This window comes from Salvelinus namaycush, chromosome 5 (assembly GCF_016432855.1).
Source record: "Salvelinus namaycush isolate Seneca chromosome 5, SaNama_1.0, whole genome shotgun sequence".
Taxonomy (NCBI): Eukaryota; Metazoa; Chordata; class Actinopteri; order Salmoniformes; family Salmonidae; genus Salvelinus; species Salvelinus namaycush.
Window position 1 is genome coordinate 43175199 of NC_052311.1, and position 15716 is coordinate 43190914.

Below are 15716 nucleotides of genomic sequence, written 5' to 3' on the forward strand. Positions count from 1 at the left end.
GATGTTGAACTAGCCTTTTCTTACTTCCACAACGCATTCCAGGATGTATGCAATAGGCATGCCCCTTTTAAAAAATTCAGGATTAAGGGCAGAGAGAACCCTTGGTTTGCTAAGGAACTTACAAAAATCATAAGGGAACGAAATGCTATGTGGGCTAAAGCAAGAGGGACTGGTTTGGCAGATGATTGGATGGCTTTTAAACGTCTTCGAAATATGGGTGTGGCTATGATCCGTAAATTGAAAGCAGACCACTACCTGAAATCTACTTCACATATTTTAAATAATCCATCCAAATTTTGGCAAGTAAGGTTTGGAGTGCAAAAAAGATACAGCTTCCCAAACATTTGTTGGTAGACACACAGATTGTAACTGAGAGAACCTCCATTCTGAAAGCCTTGAATCAGCATTTTGTTTTTAGATGCAGGCAGTTTATTTGAAAAGGTCAAAGGTATAATTGAGCTCCCTAAAAATGTACCTGACACCCCTGTATACTCTTTCACCAGGTTCTCCTTTTCATCCTTCTCTGTTTCAGAGGTGTGTAAAGCCCTGAAAGAAATTGATGGGGAAAAAAATCCCCTGGCCCTGATGAACTAGACCCCCACTTCCTACACATAGCTGCAGACATCATTGCTCCCCCTTAACTTGTATTTTTAACCTCACGCTTGATGTTAAGGAAATCCCCAAGTTATGGAAATCTGCTTTTGTACAAAAGCCTCTCCTGAAAGGTGGAGATCCTTCGCTACTTGACAACTATTGACCCATATCAAAATTGTCTGTACCGTCAAAGGTACTGGAGTCCTTATTTAGTAGGCAGCTAAAGGCCTACTTCCAAGAAAACAACATCATAAATGGAATGCAATCAGGTTTTAGGTCTGGCCACATCACTGTTTCAGCAACATTGAAGGTTTTAAATGACATCCACTGTGTTCTTGATAAGAAGAAACATTGTGTGTCTGTCTTTATTGATTTGTCGAAGGCTTTTGACACTGTGGACCATGCTGTGTTAGTGCAAAGGTTAAAATGTTGTGGAATTACTGGTCATGCTCTAGATTGGTTTATAAATTACCTATCAAATCGTACACAATGTGTAATGGTGGATGGTTGTAAATCTGAGTCCATAAAGGTGTGCTCAGGTGTTCCGCAAGGTTCTATTTTGGGCCCACTGTTGTTCATTTTGTATATCAACAACATTGGGGATCTTACTGAAACAGCAGATGTTAATTTTTGTGCAGATGATACTGTTCTTTATTCAAGTGGTAGTAGTTTATCTTTAGCTTTTGAAAATGCCCAAAGAGCATTTAACATCATACAATAGAATCTGTATGATTTAAAGCTGGTTCAAATTTGGGTAAAACAAAATGCATGGTATTTTTAAATGCCAGGCATGTTACTAATCACGTAATTTCTACATTGGCTGGACATACTGTAGAGCAAGTTAAAGTGTACACATATTTGGGTGTGTAGGTTGATGATAAACTGAGCTTCACAGTACATGTAAAGAACTTGATAAGGTTTTTATACCGGCATAAGGCTTGTTTTTCTTTGGAGGGCAGGAAGGAGCGGGTACGATGTACATTACTGGCGGTTTTAGATTTTAGTGATGTTATACAGTTGAAGTCAGAAGTGTACATAGACTTAGGTTGGAGTCATTAAAACTTGTTTTAGAACCCCTCCACAAATTTCTTGTTAACAAACTATAGTTTTGGCAAGTTTGTCAGTACATCTAATTTGTGCATGACACCAGTAAATTTTCCAACAATTGTTTACAGACAGATTATTTCACTGTATCACAATTCCAGTGGGTCAAAATTTTACATAAACTAAGTTGACAGTGCCTTTACACAGCTTGGAAAATTTCAGAAAATTATGTCATGGCTTTAGAAGCTTCTGATAAATTATGTCAATTAGCCTGAGTCAATTGGAAGTGTACCTGTGGATGTATTTCAAGGCCTACCTTCAAACTCAGTACCCCTTTGCGTGACATGGGAAAATCAAAAGAAATCAGCCAAGACCTCAGAAAAAAAATTGTAGACCTCCACAAGTCTGGTTCATCCTTGGGAGCAATTTCCAAACACCTGTCTCCTAGAGATGAACGTACTTTGGTGCGAAAAGTGCAAATCAATCCCAGAACAACAGCAAAGGACCTTGTGAAGATGCTGGAGGAAACAGGTACAAAAGTATCTATATCCACAGTAAAACAAGTCCTATATCGACATAACCTGAAAGGCCGCTCAGCAAGGAAGAAGCCACTGCTCCAAAACTGCCATAAAAAAGCCAGATTACGACTTGGAACTGCACATGGGGACAAAGATCGTACTTTTTGGAGAAATGTCCTCTGGTCTGATGAATCAAAAATAGAACTGTTTGGCCATAATGACCATCGTTATGTTTGGAGGAAAAAGGGGGAGGCTTGCAAGCCAAAGAACACCATTCCAACCGTGAAGCACGGGGGTGGCAGCATCATGTTGTGGGGGTGCTTTGCTGCAGGAGGGACTGGTGCACTTCACAAAATGGATGGCATCATGAGGAAGGAAAACTGTGGACATATTGAAGCAAAATCTCAAAACATCATTCAGGAAGTTAAAGCTTGGTCGCAAATGGGTCTTCCAAATGGACAATGACCCCACGCATACTTCCAAAGTTGTGGCAAAATGGCTTAAGGACAACAAAGTCAAGGTATTGGAGTGGCCATCACCAAGCCCTGACCTCACACCTATAGAAAATTTGTGGGCAGAGCTGAAAAAGCGTGTGCGAGCAAGGAGGCCCACAAACCTGACTCAGTTACACCAGCTCTGTCAGGAGGAATGGGCCAAAATTCACCCAACTTATTGTGGGAAGCTTGTGGAAGACTACCCAAAACATTTGACCCAAGTGAAACAATTTAAAGGCAATGCTACAAAATACTAATTGAGTGTTAACTTCTGACCCCCTGGGAATGTGATGAAAGAAATAAAAGCTGAAATAAATAATTCTCTACTATTATTCTAACATTTCACATTCTTAAAATAAAGTGGTGATCCTAACTGACCTAAGACAGGGCATTTTTACTAGGATTAAATGTCAGGAATTGTGAAAAACTGATTTTAAATGTATTTGGCTAAGGTGTATGTAAACTTCCGACTTCAACTGTGTATATGCAGGCCACAACCACTACCCTGAGAGAACTTGATTCAGTGTATCATGCAGCCCTCAGGTTCATTTCAAGTCAAAAACGTCTAATACATCATTGCGATCTCTACAGAGCTGTTGGCTGGTCGTCATTTACCTTGCGTAGGCTTTAACACTGGTATAAACGTATTAATATGGCCGTATTGGGTAAAATGCCATTTTATCTTTCTTTTTTTAACAGGTCGGTAAATAAATATCAATTACGGTCTCATTCTCATTTGCTTCTAACAATACCAAAAATTAGAACAGGTCATGGTAGAAATAGTTTTAGTTACTTAGCTCCGTGGTCCTGGAATTCCCTACTAAACATTTAAACATTTTATGATCTAGTTTCGTTGGTGGAGTTTAAACACTTGAATGACGTATATATATATATCATAGAAGAGCGTAATTGTCTTTAGGACAGCTGTTTGTAGTTAAGACTTTTGTGTTTTTAACGTAAAATGTAATTGTTGCACTGTATGTGTGTTTATAGTTTTGTTTAATGTATGTAAGCTGTTTTGGCTGAAACGTTGTCCCCCCTGCTGCTATTGGACCAGGTCTCTCTTGGGAAAATAGATGTTATCTCAATGAGAAAAACCTGTATAAATAAAGGTAAAATAAAAAATTAAAAGATGATATTGTGAGCTCTATGAATATCAGGGCCTGTACTCTCCCGAAATGCATGACTTCATTTAATTTATGCACACACCACAAATGCAAGGTATTTTTATGCTTATGTGGCAAATACGGCTAAAACCTATGTGGCTTGAGCATGCTCCATTCCAATCTTCGGATAGTCACAAATTATTATCCCAAACATTGAATCCATCATGAATAGCCCAGACTCAAGCCGCACTCACCACAGAGTCTGCGCACTGATCGGTCTGAGTAGCTGTCCCTGTCACAGCCCTTCCCAATATGGCCAGTCTGCAGCTCTACGGTGGCCTGGATGTTCCACACAGTCTCTTCGCAGGTCTCCAGGTGCAAACTGGGGAACAGGGGAATGCTGCCTGACCCGGGGGTATACTCCACCCGCTTCGACCAACCTGAAAACCAAGAAAGAAAATAAACCATCAAAATACAGGGCATTCGGAAAGTATTCAGACCCCTTGACCTTTTCCACATTTTGTTACGTTTCAGCCTTATTAAAAAATGTATTACATTACAATTTTCCCCTCAATCTACACACAATACCCCATAATGACAAAGCGAAAACAGTTTATATTTTATTTATTCAAAAATATATAAAAATAAAACAGAAATACCTTTATGTAAGTATTCAGACCATTTGTTATGAGACTTGAAACTGAGCTCATGTACATCCTGTTTCCCGTGATCATCCTTGAGACGTTTCTACAACTTGATTGGAGTCCACCTGTGGTTAATTCAATTGATTGAACATGATCTGGAAAGGCACACACCTGTCTATATAAGGTCCCACAGTTGACAGTGCATGTCAGAGCAAAAACCAAGCAATGAGGTCGAAGGAATTGTCCGTAGAACTCCGAGACAGGATTGTGTCGAGGCACAGATCTGCGGAAATGTACAAAAACATTTCTGCAGCATTGAAGGTCCCCAAGAACACAGTGGCCTCCATCATTCTTAAACGGAAGTTTGGAACCACCAATACTCTTCCTAGAGCTGGCTGCCCGGCCATACTGATTAATCAGGGGAGAAGGGCCTTGGTCAGGGAAGTGACCAAGAACCCGATGGTCACTCTGGAACTCTGTCAGAGTCCTTCTTGAAGGACAACTATCTCTGCAGCACTCCACCAAACAGGCATTTCTGGTAGAGTGTCCAGACAGAAGCCAATCCTCAGTAAAAGGCACATGACAGCCTGCTTGGAGTTTGACAAAAAACACCTAAAGGACTCTAAAACCATGATAAACAACATAGTCTGGTCTGATGAAACCAACATCCTCAGTCTGAAGGAAACCTGGCATCATCCCTACGGGGAAGCATGGTGGTGACAGCATCATGCTGTGGGGATGTTTTTCAGCGACAGGGACTGGGAGACTAGTCAGGATCGAGGGAAAGATGAACGGAGCAAAGTATAGAAAGATCCTTGATGAAAACTTGTCAAAGCACACAGCTAAGAAAACGCAGGAGTGCCTTCGGGTCTCTGGATGTCCTTGAGGGTCCCAACCAGAGTCCGGACTTGAACCCGATAGAACACCTCTGGAGAGACCTGAAAATAGTTGTGCAGCAACGCTTCCCATCCAACCTGACAGAGCTTGAGAGGATCTGCAGAGAAGAATGGGAGAAACTCCCCAAATAAAAGGTGTGCCAAGCTTGTAGCATCATTCCCAAGAAGCAGTGGCGACCCGTCATTCAGGGCAGCTTTGTTGCCTGTTTTACATGTTATGTTGGCATTAATATGTGTCACATATCAGTTTGCAAAAAAATATGTTTTTATAAAGCCACATACAAACATTGTCTATTTTTTTGCTTTCTTGAGTAAGGCAGTGCCAAAATGCAGGTGTTTCAGACTAGCTCGGTGCTTTCTGTGGTGGAGGTGCAGCCAGCGGAAAGTACAGAGCGTAGGGGTTGGTAATGCTTTCTAGTTGCGCCGTGATTGGCTCAGTGTTCCTTCACTCATGGGGACACTACGTCTCCACAAAATCTATGGGAGAGCTTGAACATTCAATCCCTTTGGGTGCTGCTTATAGATGTATATTAGAAATGCCCATCCAAGAAGGCACAAGGTCATTGGCCACAGATGTCAAATCACGTTATATCTACCGTAGCTTTGATTGGACTGATCATGTCAACATCATACTTCCAAATCTTAACTAGCAAGCTAGCCAAGCAGTCATCGTCCTGAATCAAGTCGACAATCTACTGGCAAATTCTTTTCAATCCTTGTCATATGCAGAGAAGTTATAGATAAAATGTATCGGTGCTCATCTGTCATTGGAAGTAAACATAACTTGGAAATTGCAAATTCAACAATGAGTGGTTTGGAAGGAATCAGTGGCTAACTGCAAGCGTTGCAAAGCAATCACTAGCCTGCTATTCAGTGTAAAGGGTGTGTGGTCCAAGTCTGGGTTTAATGGTCTCTTTTCCAAGCTTAAAATTATAAACATTCACATGCAACACCATGGGCCAGAAAAGGTTGAATACATTGGCCATGCTGTCAATCCAGCATGACTTCTGCCGCATTCAAAACATCTGAAAACTCTGAAATCTTCAGTGAGTTCAAGACAACTGGGATCTCTTGAAAAAAATGAGCTCCGACTGGGAAAATACATTTTGAACAGTCATCCAACTCAAAATTTGCAAGTCGGGAATTTGGGCCTCTTTCTAGAGCTCAGACCTGTAAATCACTAACGTCATGATTCAACCTTTTTTCCCCAGAGTTTCCAGTTGTCTGGAAAGCACCATAAATCCAGAGAATGCCAGACTTTGATGACAAAATTTGCCAACCAGAAGGACTGCTGCGCCACCTTCCTGTTCAAGTGAGCACAGAAGGCCAGCATCCTGGAGTCACCTCTTCAATGTTGATGTTGAGACTGGTGTTTTGCGGGTACTATTTAATGAAGCTGCCAGTTGAGGACTTGTGAGGCGTCTGTTTCTCAAACTAGACACTCTAATGTACTTGTCCTCTTGCTCAGTTGTGCACCAGGGCCTCCCACTCCTCTTTCTATTCTGGTTAGAGACAGTTTGCGCTGTTCTGTGAAGGGAGTAGTACACAGTGTTGTACGAGATCTTCAGTTCCTTGGCAATTTCTTGCATGGAATAGCCTTCATTTCTCAGAACAAGAATAGACTGATGAGTTTCAGAAGAAAGGTCTTTGTTTCTGGCCATTTGGAGCCTGTAATCGAACCCGCAAATGCTGATGCTCCAGATACTCAACTAGTCTAAAGGCCAGTTTTATTGCTTCTTTAAAATCAGAACAGTTTTCAGCTGTGCTAACATAATTGCAAAAGGGTTTTCTAGTGATCAATTAGCTTTTTAAAATGATAAACTTGGATTAGCTAACACAACGTGCCATTTGAACACAGGAGTGATGGTTGCTGATAATGGGCCTCTGTACGCCTATGTAGATATTCCATAAAAAAATCATCCGATCCAGCTACAATAGTCATTTACAACATTAACAATGTCTACACTGTATTTCTGATCAATTTGATGTTATTTTAAATGGACAGAAAATTTGCTTTTCTTTCAAAAACATTTCTAAGTGGCACCAAACTTTTGAATGGTAGTGTATGCCCCGCCCCCTTCATTTAAACAATTTTGGGGGAGTTTGCCACGCCAAGATTTACATGCTAAAATCGCCACTGCTAAGAAGACTCCAGGCTGTAATCGCTTCCAAAGGTGCTTCAATAAAGTACTGAGTAAAGGGTCTGAACACTTAAACGTAAATGTGATATTTCAGTTTATTTAAAAAAATGTAAACCTGTTTTTGCTATGTCATTATGGGGTATTGTGTGTAGATTGATGAGGGGAAAAATCGATTTAATCCATTTTAGAATAAGGGTGTAACATAACAAAATGTGGAAAAAGTTAAGGGGTCTGAATTCTTTCCAAAAGCACTGTACAAAAATGCTGTGTTAAGTCATTCATGTTATGATAATTATGCTCTAAAGGCAAAGGTAAGTTGTGTCCCTCGACCATTCACACCAATTAAGATATCTTTCGTTATCACCATTTTCTCAATTGAAGTCTGCAAAACACAACCCAACAACGTCCATTCTATATGCTACAGTATCATTTCAGACACTAATGTAGTTCCCACAAAGATACAGCCTGCGTCCCAAATTACACCCTATTCTCTATATACTGTAGTGCATTACTTTTGACCACGGGCCAAACGGCTCTGTCCAAAAGTAGTGCACTATATAGGGAATAGGTCCATTCCACACTACCACTGAGGAGGCAGATGAGGAAGTCATGAATAATGAGGGGGTGAAGCGTTTAGTGTTATTGATTACCGATCCAGCCGGGTTTGCAGGACGGTTTGACCGTGACGACGACCTGGGCGTCGGCCTGAGCGCGGTTCTTGCCACAGTCAAACGCGGTCACCCAGAAGGTGTGGACACGCTGGCGCTTCGAATCCAATGGCTCTGTGTTCTTAATGTTACCTAGGAGATGGGAGGAGAGAGAGTTATGTACAGTACAATACAAACAGTCATTCACTCACTCACTCAAAAGCACAGCATGAAAAGTACGCACTCTTATACACAGACTCTCAGACACACAAATTGTTCAGTGGCGTATATTCAAATGGAAAAGGCAACGACAGGGGAGGGAGAGAGAAGAGAGAACGATATGAATGAATAAAGACAGCTTCTTCTTACAGTATATCTAGAGACGAAGAGAGAATGTCCCAAAGATATGGTTGACGGAACCTGCACGACAGGCGCCAGACAATGAGAAAGAAAGACTGTGCAAAAAGGGAGGGATGAAAGAGAAAAAGAGAACGAGAGAGAAGGGGGGAGAGAGTGAGAGACAGTGACAATACTAGGGCATTTAAACCGCCAGGGCTGAAACAAAAAGTCTCTGTGCTTCATCTGGGCCCAGAAGCCTGACCCATATATTAAAGGAACTTCTCATCCCCTGCAACCTCCTCCCCAGTCACTGCCAATTGTGCAAAGTCACGGTAAAAACCTAACTCCTGAGAAAATCTGCCTCCCCCTATGCCGTTGTCATATTACAAAATGCCCGCTATCGATCTCCCACCAGTAGCCCGTCAATGGGAGTCTTGCAGACTGAAATCAAAGCCTTCTCCTCAGAGGAAGCATGCCTACAAGATCAACAGAAACACTAGACTAAGGCCTAACCCCCTGAACCGATTGTCCTCTGGGCTCTGTTCAAAGAAACCTACCCTAGCAATGTTGATGCGGTAGCTTTGCTTACTCAACTACTACCTACGCACATGTATGTTCTTCTGAAAGCTAGGACTATCTACCTGTGAAGGCGGGAGTCAACCTGCGTTTCTTACAGCAAAAACATGCTGCAAATCTATTAATTGCAGTACAAAAGGAATGCTATAGCATAAAAATTGCAATGTGGGTGAGCAAGATACTTGGAAATGGCTTAGGTCACTCTCTAGCAATGTACATAGCAACAAGACCAGCTGGAGACAACCAAAATAGAACAGGGAAATGAACTCGTATTTTTACAGATTGGTAGTCATCACCATGCTAACTGTTGTTTTCATTGGGGACAAGATGTCAACTCACATTATATTCACTTTTATAGTATATGAATCAAATAAAGAAATTGTAAAGACCAGAGCCATATATTTAGATAAACATTTTCTAAATGGCTCTGGTAAAGACTAGGCAGACCCTCATTTATTTGTGGGAAACTAATGTAAAGCCCAGCTCAATTGTCGTAGCTGTAGTTCTCACCATCGTTATCGATGACAAAGGGAACGTTGGGGGTGATGATGTCGTAGAAGCAGATCTGGCTGTACTGCGGGGAGCAGTCTGCGTCGAGGGCCTCAACGCGCACGATGCGGTCGAACAGACGGCCTTCGGGGACGGAGGCCTCATAGCGACGCTCCACGAACACTGGGGAGAACTCGTTTACGTCATTCACACGTACATGCACCGTGGCCCTGAAAGAGAGAGAGAGATAGAAATAAGAGAAAAGTAAAGAGCATGATAAAGATGACAAAAGAGGTCATAACTGCATTGTAATATAGTCATGTATTGATCAAGCATAGCACTGACAAATACCCAAGGGTTAATCATTCTCCAAACTACAACAACCAGCATAACCTCTGACAACAACCCTATCCATTAAACCTATTTGTCCTTCAGGGTAATGTAGTGTATCTCACTTGTGGGACTTCTTGCTGTTGGCTCCATCGGGGCCCTCTCCACAGTCATAGGCCTGGATGGTGAAGCTGTGCTCCCGCTGGCTCTCACAGTCCAGGGGCTCTTTAGAGCGGATCAGGCCCTCCCCTGTCGAGCGGTCCAGAACCACCGCCTCAAACTGTACCGAACTGGATCCCGTGGGCCCACTGTGCACCCGGAAGCCACAGATCTCACCTGGAGGAGAGAGAGAGAGGGGAAGGAGAGAGAAAGGGAGGGCCCAACTCATTTTAGTACCAATTTAACTTCTAGTGACTCTCTGTGCATCTCAAGGACCCAGTAGGCTTACATTTTGATGATTTACATTGACGGATTTACTCAAATAGAGTCTACAATGGCTAAAAAAATAACAAATGAAATTCAGTGATCTATTTCAATGAAACCCATGTGTTGTTACATGATCCAATCGATCACTTTATTGTCCCAGTTGGGAAATGTGTGCCCTAATGATTTCTGTGAGCACAGGGCATATAATGTTCCCAATGAATACAAATAATTGAATTTCACTTGGCTGTGGAGGACCAGTGTAGTACCCAGGAACAGATTTACACAGACTATTGGGGCGGCTCTAAAAATAGAGGACTGGACAGACATGATTATTTTCCATGTTAATATTTGTAATGCTTATGGGAGTGCCCAGCAAAATCCTTTCGGTAGCGCTTTATTTACCTAGAATTTACTGAATTGTGTGGTAACAATGTGAACTTTCTGGCACAAATGATGGTGCTTCATTGGTTATTATTGTGTAATTACAATTTTACTCTGTTCATTCTAATTTTAGGGCGGCATAACAAAAAAAAAAGTCTAACAATTTCCCCTCTACAAAATGCTTACTCACTGTAGGGGTATTGTGGGACTCGGTTTAGCCCAATAGCCCAGTGAGATAGTGAACTAACCGTGGCCATTGTAATCAATAGCAAATATGTTCCAAATGGCAATATGTTTTGTGTTTATACTCGGTGTTAATTAGTAAACACACGGTAATATTTGTACCGTAAAATACATCGCTACCATACTTTGAATGCTTAATATTATATGGGGGAGCCCTGATTTGTTATAGGACTGCCAAGGGCCCCCGATCATTCTAACCTGCATAGTGCAGTGGAGCGTCTTTATCCAGGGCAAACAGTGGTGGGTTGAGGAGAACGGTGTTGTCGTTCTCCATGACGATACCCTGGTACTCCGTCTCGATCCATGGCTTGTGCTTATTGGCTGAACGGCAAGACAGGAGACAAAAGGAGGCTTGGGTTAAATGGAGCAATCAGAAGGGGAGGGAAAAACATGGCTATTTGTAACACCCCATTACATGAGAGGATGTGTGTGTGTGTGTCCCTGCAGATACATACAGACAAATAAAGACACACACACACACAGAAATGTACACACTCAAACCCGACCCCCTAACACACCCGTCAAGTGTCACTCCACACCTTGCGTCAGTTGGCAACATAATTACACCTAGGCCGATTTCACCTTATCACACAGGGAGAGGTATATTGCACATATCAATCAGAACAGCCCAAGCAGCCTGCCCACAGGCACACTTCACTCACTGGCAAACATGGACGTCCAAATTAAACAGTGAAAGTTTGCTCTGAATCCACCCTCTAATTGCCAATTAATTATTCATTTCTCTCCAGAATGTTCACCCATATCAATCAAAGGCTGAGCTAACAAGCTGGAACGGTGACGATTTTACACTCAAATAATCAAAGACCAAAACAAAAGCCTGAGGGCTTTTATTTTAGACATGTCTCCCTCACTAGACCCTGAAATGATGACGTTAGACTCAGACAGCCAATGACAGAGCCACAGGACATGTTGTGTAGCAACCGCTCTGCCGTTTCAACATCAAAACACTCTGGCAAATTATAACAATTAAAATGCCAGTCTGGTCTGAATCAACGTGAGATAAGAGTTCTACAGAGGAGTGTCTTCCGTCTGGCCACTCTACCATAAAGGCCTAATTGATGGAGTGCTGCAGAGACGGTTGTCGTTCTGGAAGGTTCTCCAATCTCCACAGAGCAACTCTGGAGCTCTGTCAGAGTGACCACCGGGTTCTTTGTCACCTCCCTGACCAAGGCCCTTCTCCCCCGATTGCTCAGTTTGGCCGGGCGGCCAGCTCTAGGAAGAGTATTGGTGGTTCCAATCTTCTTCTATTTAAGAATGATGGAGGCCACTGTGTTCTTGGGGACCTTCAATGCTCGACACAATCCTGTCTCTGAGCTCTACGGACAATTCCTTCAACCTCATGGCTTGGTTTTTGCTCTGACATGCAGAGTCAACTGTGTGACCTTATAGACAGGTGTGTGTCTTTCCAAATCATGTCTAATCAATTGAATTAACCACAGGTGGACTCCAATCAAGTTGTAGAAACATCTCAAGGATCATCAATGGAAACAGGATGCACCTGAGCTCAATTCCGAGTCTCATAGCAAAGGGTCTGAATACTTATGTAAATAAGGTATTTCTGTTTTTTATTTTTAATAAATTAGCTAGTTAATTAGTTTTCGCTTTGTCATTGAGGTATCGTGAGTAGATTGATGAGAAAAAAATATTAAATACATTTTTAAATAAGGACGTAACGTATCAAAATGTGGAAAAAGTCAAGGGGTCTGATTACTTTCTGAATGCACTGTAGATATCCCACTGGGCACAGACATCAGCTCAACGTCTAGTTTTGATGTACATTTGGTTAAGTTGTCAACTAACGTGAATTCAACGTGAAATAAACCAAACATTTCACCATATCATTGGATTTAGGTTAAAAGTTGGATTTTTAAAAAATGGGAAATTCCCTTACGTTGATTACTTTTTTCCTAATCCAATCAGTTTTGCCACATTGATTTTTTTGTTGTTGAAATGACATGGAAACATTGATTCATCCAGTTATTATCCCAGTGGGACGTATGTTTGGTTGTTGAGTCAATTAGACCATGCCCATTTCAAGCTTATCTTTCTAAAAACGAAAATGTTTTTTTCTGAATATTCAGGCAAGTTAGCTGGCTAACACCTTCATCTTGCTTTGTAGCATACCCCTTTGGTCATGTGACCAGGCTAGTGAGTGATGCCCAGGCTAGTATTCACCATCCTCAATGGTTAATCTGATACGAACACTGCTTGTCCTCAAGCTTCTGCTCTGTCCCTCCTTTTGTAATTTATCTCTAACCCTCTCTCCCTGCCTGTCTCTCTTTCCCATCCCCTCCTTCCCTAGTTCTCTCTCTCTGCAATACAGCATTAAATCTGAACATCAGGGCCGTGGATTACACCCAGGATTACAGATTGAGAGACATCTCTTTCCATCCCTCTCTCTCCATCTCTGGCACTCTTCCTCTCTCTGTCACTTTCTCTCTCCACACAACATCCCCTCGTTCTCTGCCCTGCTCTCACACGCTTCTACCTCTCTCTATTTCAATCCGGTCACTTGATTTAACATACCATCTCTCTCTCTCTCTTCCTCTCCCCTCCCACCCTTCCTAACTATCTGTCGGTTTCTCTGTCCCACACGCGGCGTCTCTGTATCCCTTCACTTCTACCGACTCCTTTTGCTCCCCTTCTCTCCTCTCCACTTGTCTTCCAACGTCACTCCCTTCCTCCCTCCCTCGCCCTCTGACGTTCCTCGCCCCACTCCAGTTTCACTTCAAGTCTCCAGCATGATAATCATTGGAACAACGTTGGTAAATCAAGAGTCATGGCTATCCACGGTGATCTGAGAGAAGAAGACTGATCCTCCTTTGAAAGTCAAGCTATCAATTACACACAGAATCACATACACCAACATCACCACATTGATCAAAATACATACATACATACAGGCTACATGAAGGACAACACTCTATAATGGTGATGTGTATGCAATCATACATTACAGACATATCATTTAATATATTATGACTTTGAGCACAGTGAGTGGGTATATGATTGAATTCCCTCTAGAGTTCAGGGGAGAGCGACAAAAGGGCCCTGGCCATGAGCGTGACTACAGGTATGTGTGCTCCCATGGCAATAGAAGAAGAAAAAAAACGTATTTCAGCAGTACAATTAACAGTCAAAAGGAAAGGAAACTGACCTTTGTTGCCATTGGCAACCGAAGTCAAGCAAAGGAGGAGGAATGAGAGAGAACTCATTCTGTCCATCTGAGGGAGGAAGGGTAGAAGGGAGGATGGAAGAGGAATACAGTACATGCATTAAACCAGGGGTGTCAAACTCATTCCACGGAGGGCCGAGTGGGCTGGTTTTTGGTTTCTCCTTTCAATTTGTGTCCAATTAAGACCTACACAACCAGGTGAGGCGAGTTACTAACTAATCAGTGACCTTAATCAACTAAGTGCAAGGGAGGAGTGAAAACCTGCAGACACTCGGCCCGCCTCAGAATGAGCTTGACACATTCAACCGATCAGCACTGGAAGATAGACTGAGGTGTAGAGAACATAGACTAGCCAGGACAGGACAGACAAACACACATAGGTAAAAATCCTAATACATTAAGCCTACAGCCAACGGAATCTTCCGGCGCTATACTTTCACCTCATACAGAATACAGATGAATAACGCATAATAACAAAAGCACAGTAAAACGACAGCACATGGGTCCAGGTCATGGTAGAGTTAAGTGAACTGTAATAAATAGCCTCGTAGTGTCTAGTTATGCTGCATTCATTTTGAGATGGTCAATTATACAGTGATGGTATAGCCTATACAGGCCAATATGCTGACTATGCACACACCTACTCACTTGCCTGTGTGGGTGTGTTAAGGGTTTGGTGTACGTGCCAGTTAATTGACACAGTGTTCAAAATTATTCCATGGGGTATTGAGCCGTTATTGGCATCACGATACCACAGTCTACCCATTCACTGCCATGCGTAAAATCGAAGCCTATCTAGGCCTATCCCTATATATTTAATCAAAACGAAAAACTTTAACGAGACTGTGTAGAGGGCCGTACAATATATATTCTGCTCAAAATTAATAGTTAGCACATGTTGTTCAAGGCTACACAGAGGTGATGGAGACATGCGACAATAACTAATCGATTGTATACCCCATATTGATGGATAGGTGCATCAATTGGCACTATACGCCAGCGGATCTATATTTGGACCCTTAAAAATATTGTATTAGACATAGATGCTGGTTACAATCAAAAACAGAAGAAAGCCGCTGTCAATTTTACATTACCGTGTGAGTGTGAGGTGATTTGGTACCCAACGCTACCCTCGTAGCATCCGCGCCTCCGCAACTCAGCTATCCTCCGACGAAAAAAAAATCTAAAGCGCAGGTAACGGAATTGCATACACAGATCTATTGAATATGCTCAAATGTGCACGCTTCAGTTTGATTTAAGACTGATACGAACGGATAGTATCTCAATACCTATGTCCTTGTTTTCGGCAGACGTCGCATGAAGGGGCAAAAACGATGGGAATATAACGCTGACGTCCCCGCCCTCCGTGTTTCTTAACCCGCCCACACTGCGTCCTCTTCTCTCTCAGCTCCAATTCTATCTCCCTGCCAAATTGCGTTGTTCTCTCTGTTTATTGAATTCTCTATGAGGGTGTCCGGGACAACGCATGATATTACTCATTTCGGCGCAACATATATATATATATATTTTTTTTTTTGTCTACATGTAGTGACAAAGCTGGGGGCACGCTTAACAGTCACTACCTTTCCCCGCCCTGACTGCAAAATGACGTCATATCACCCCTTCTGCCAGACAGCGTGTACACACAAGTG

The 15716-nt window shown here is 42.3% G+C and overlaps 1 protein-coding gene across 1 annotated transcript in view; it reads right to left on the minus strand.

Annotated features, from left to right (window-relative positions):
* The window catches only part of LOC120047125 (calsyntenin-3-like), a 31726-nt gene extending 17622 nt beyond the window's left edge, over positions 1–14104 (minus strand). The window contains exons 1-6 of the mRNA XM_038992662.1: positions 14047–14104; positions 11067–11189; positions 9944–10154; positions 9510–9718; positions 8088–8237; positions 4011–4196 (exon numbers count right to left, since the gene is read on the minus strand). Of these exons, the coding sequence (XP_038848590.1) occupies positions 4011–4196; positions 8088–8237; positions 9510–9718; positions 9944–10154; positions 11067–11189; positions 14047–14104 (937 nt within the window). The remainder of the gene's footprint in view (positions 1–4010; positions 4197–8087; positions 8238–9509; positions 9719–9943; positions 10155–11066; positions 11190–14046) is intronic.
* Between the last annotated feature and the right edge of the window lie 1612 nt (positions 14105–15716).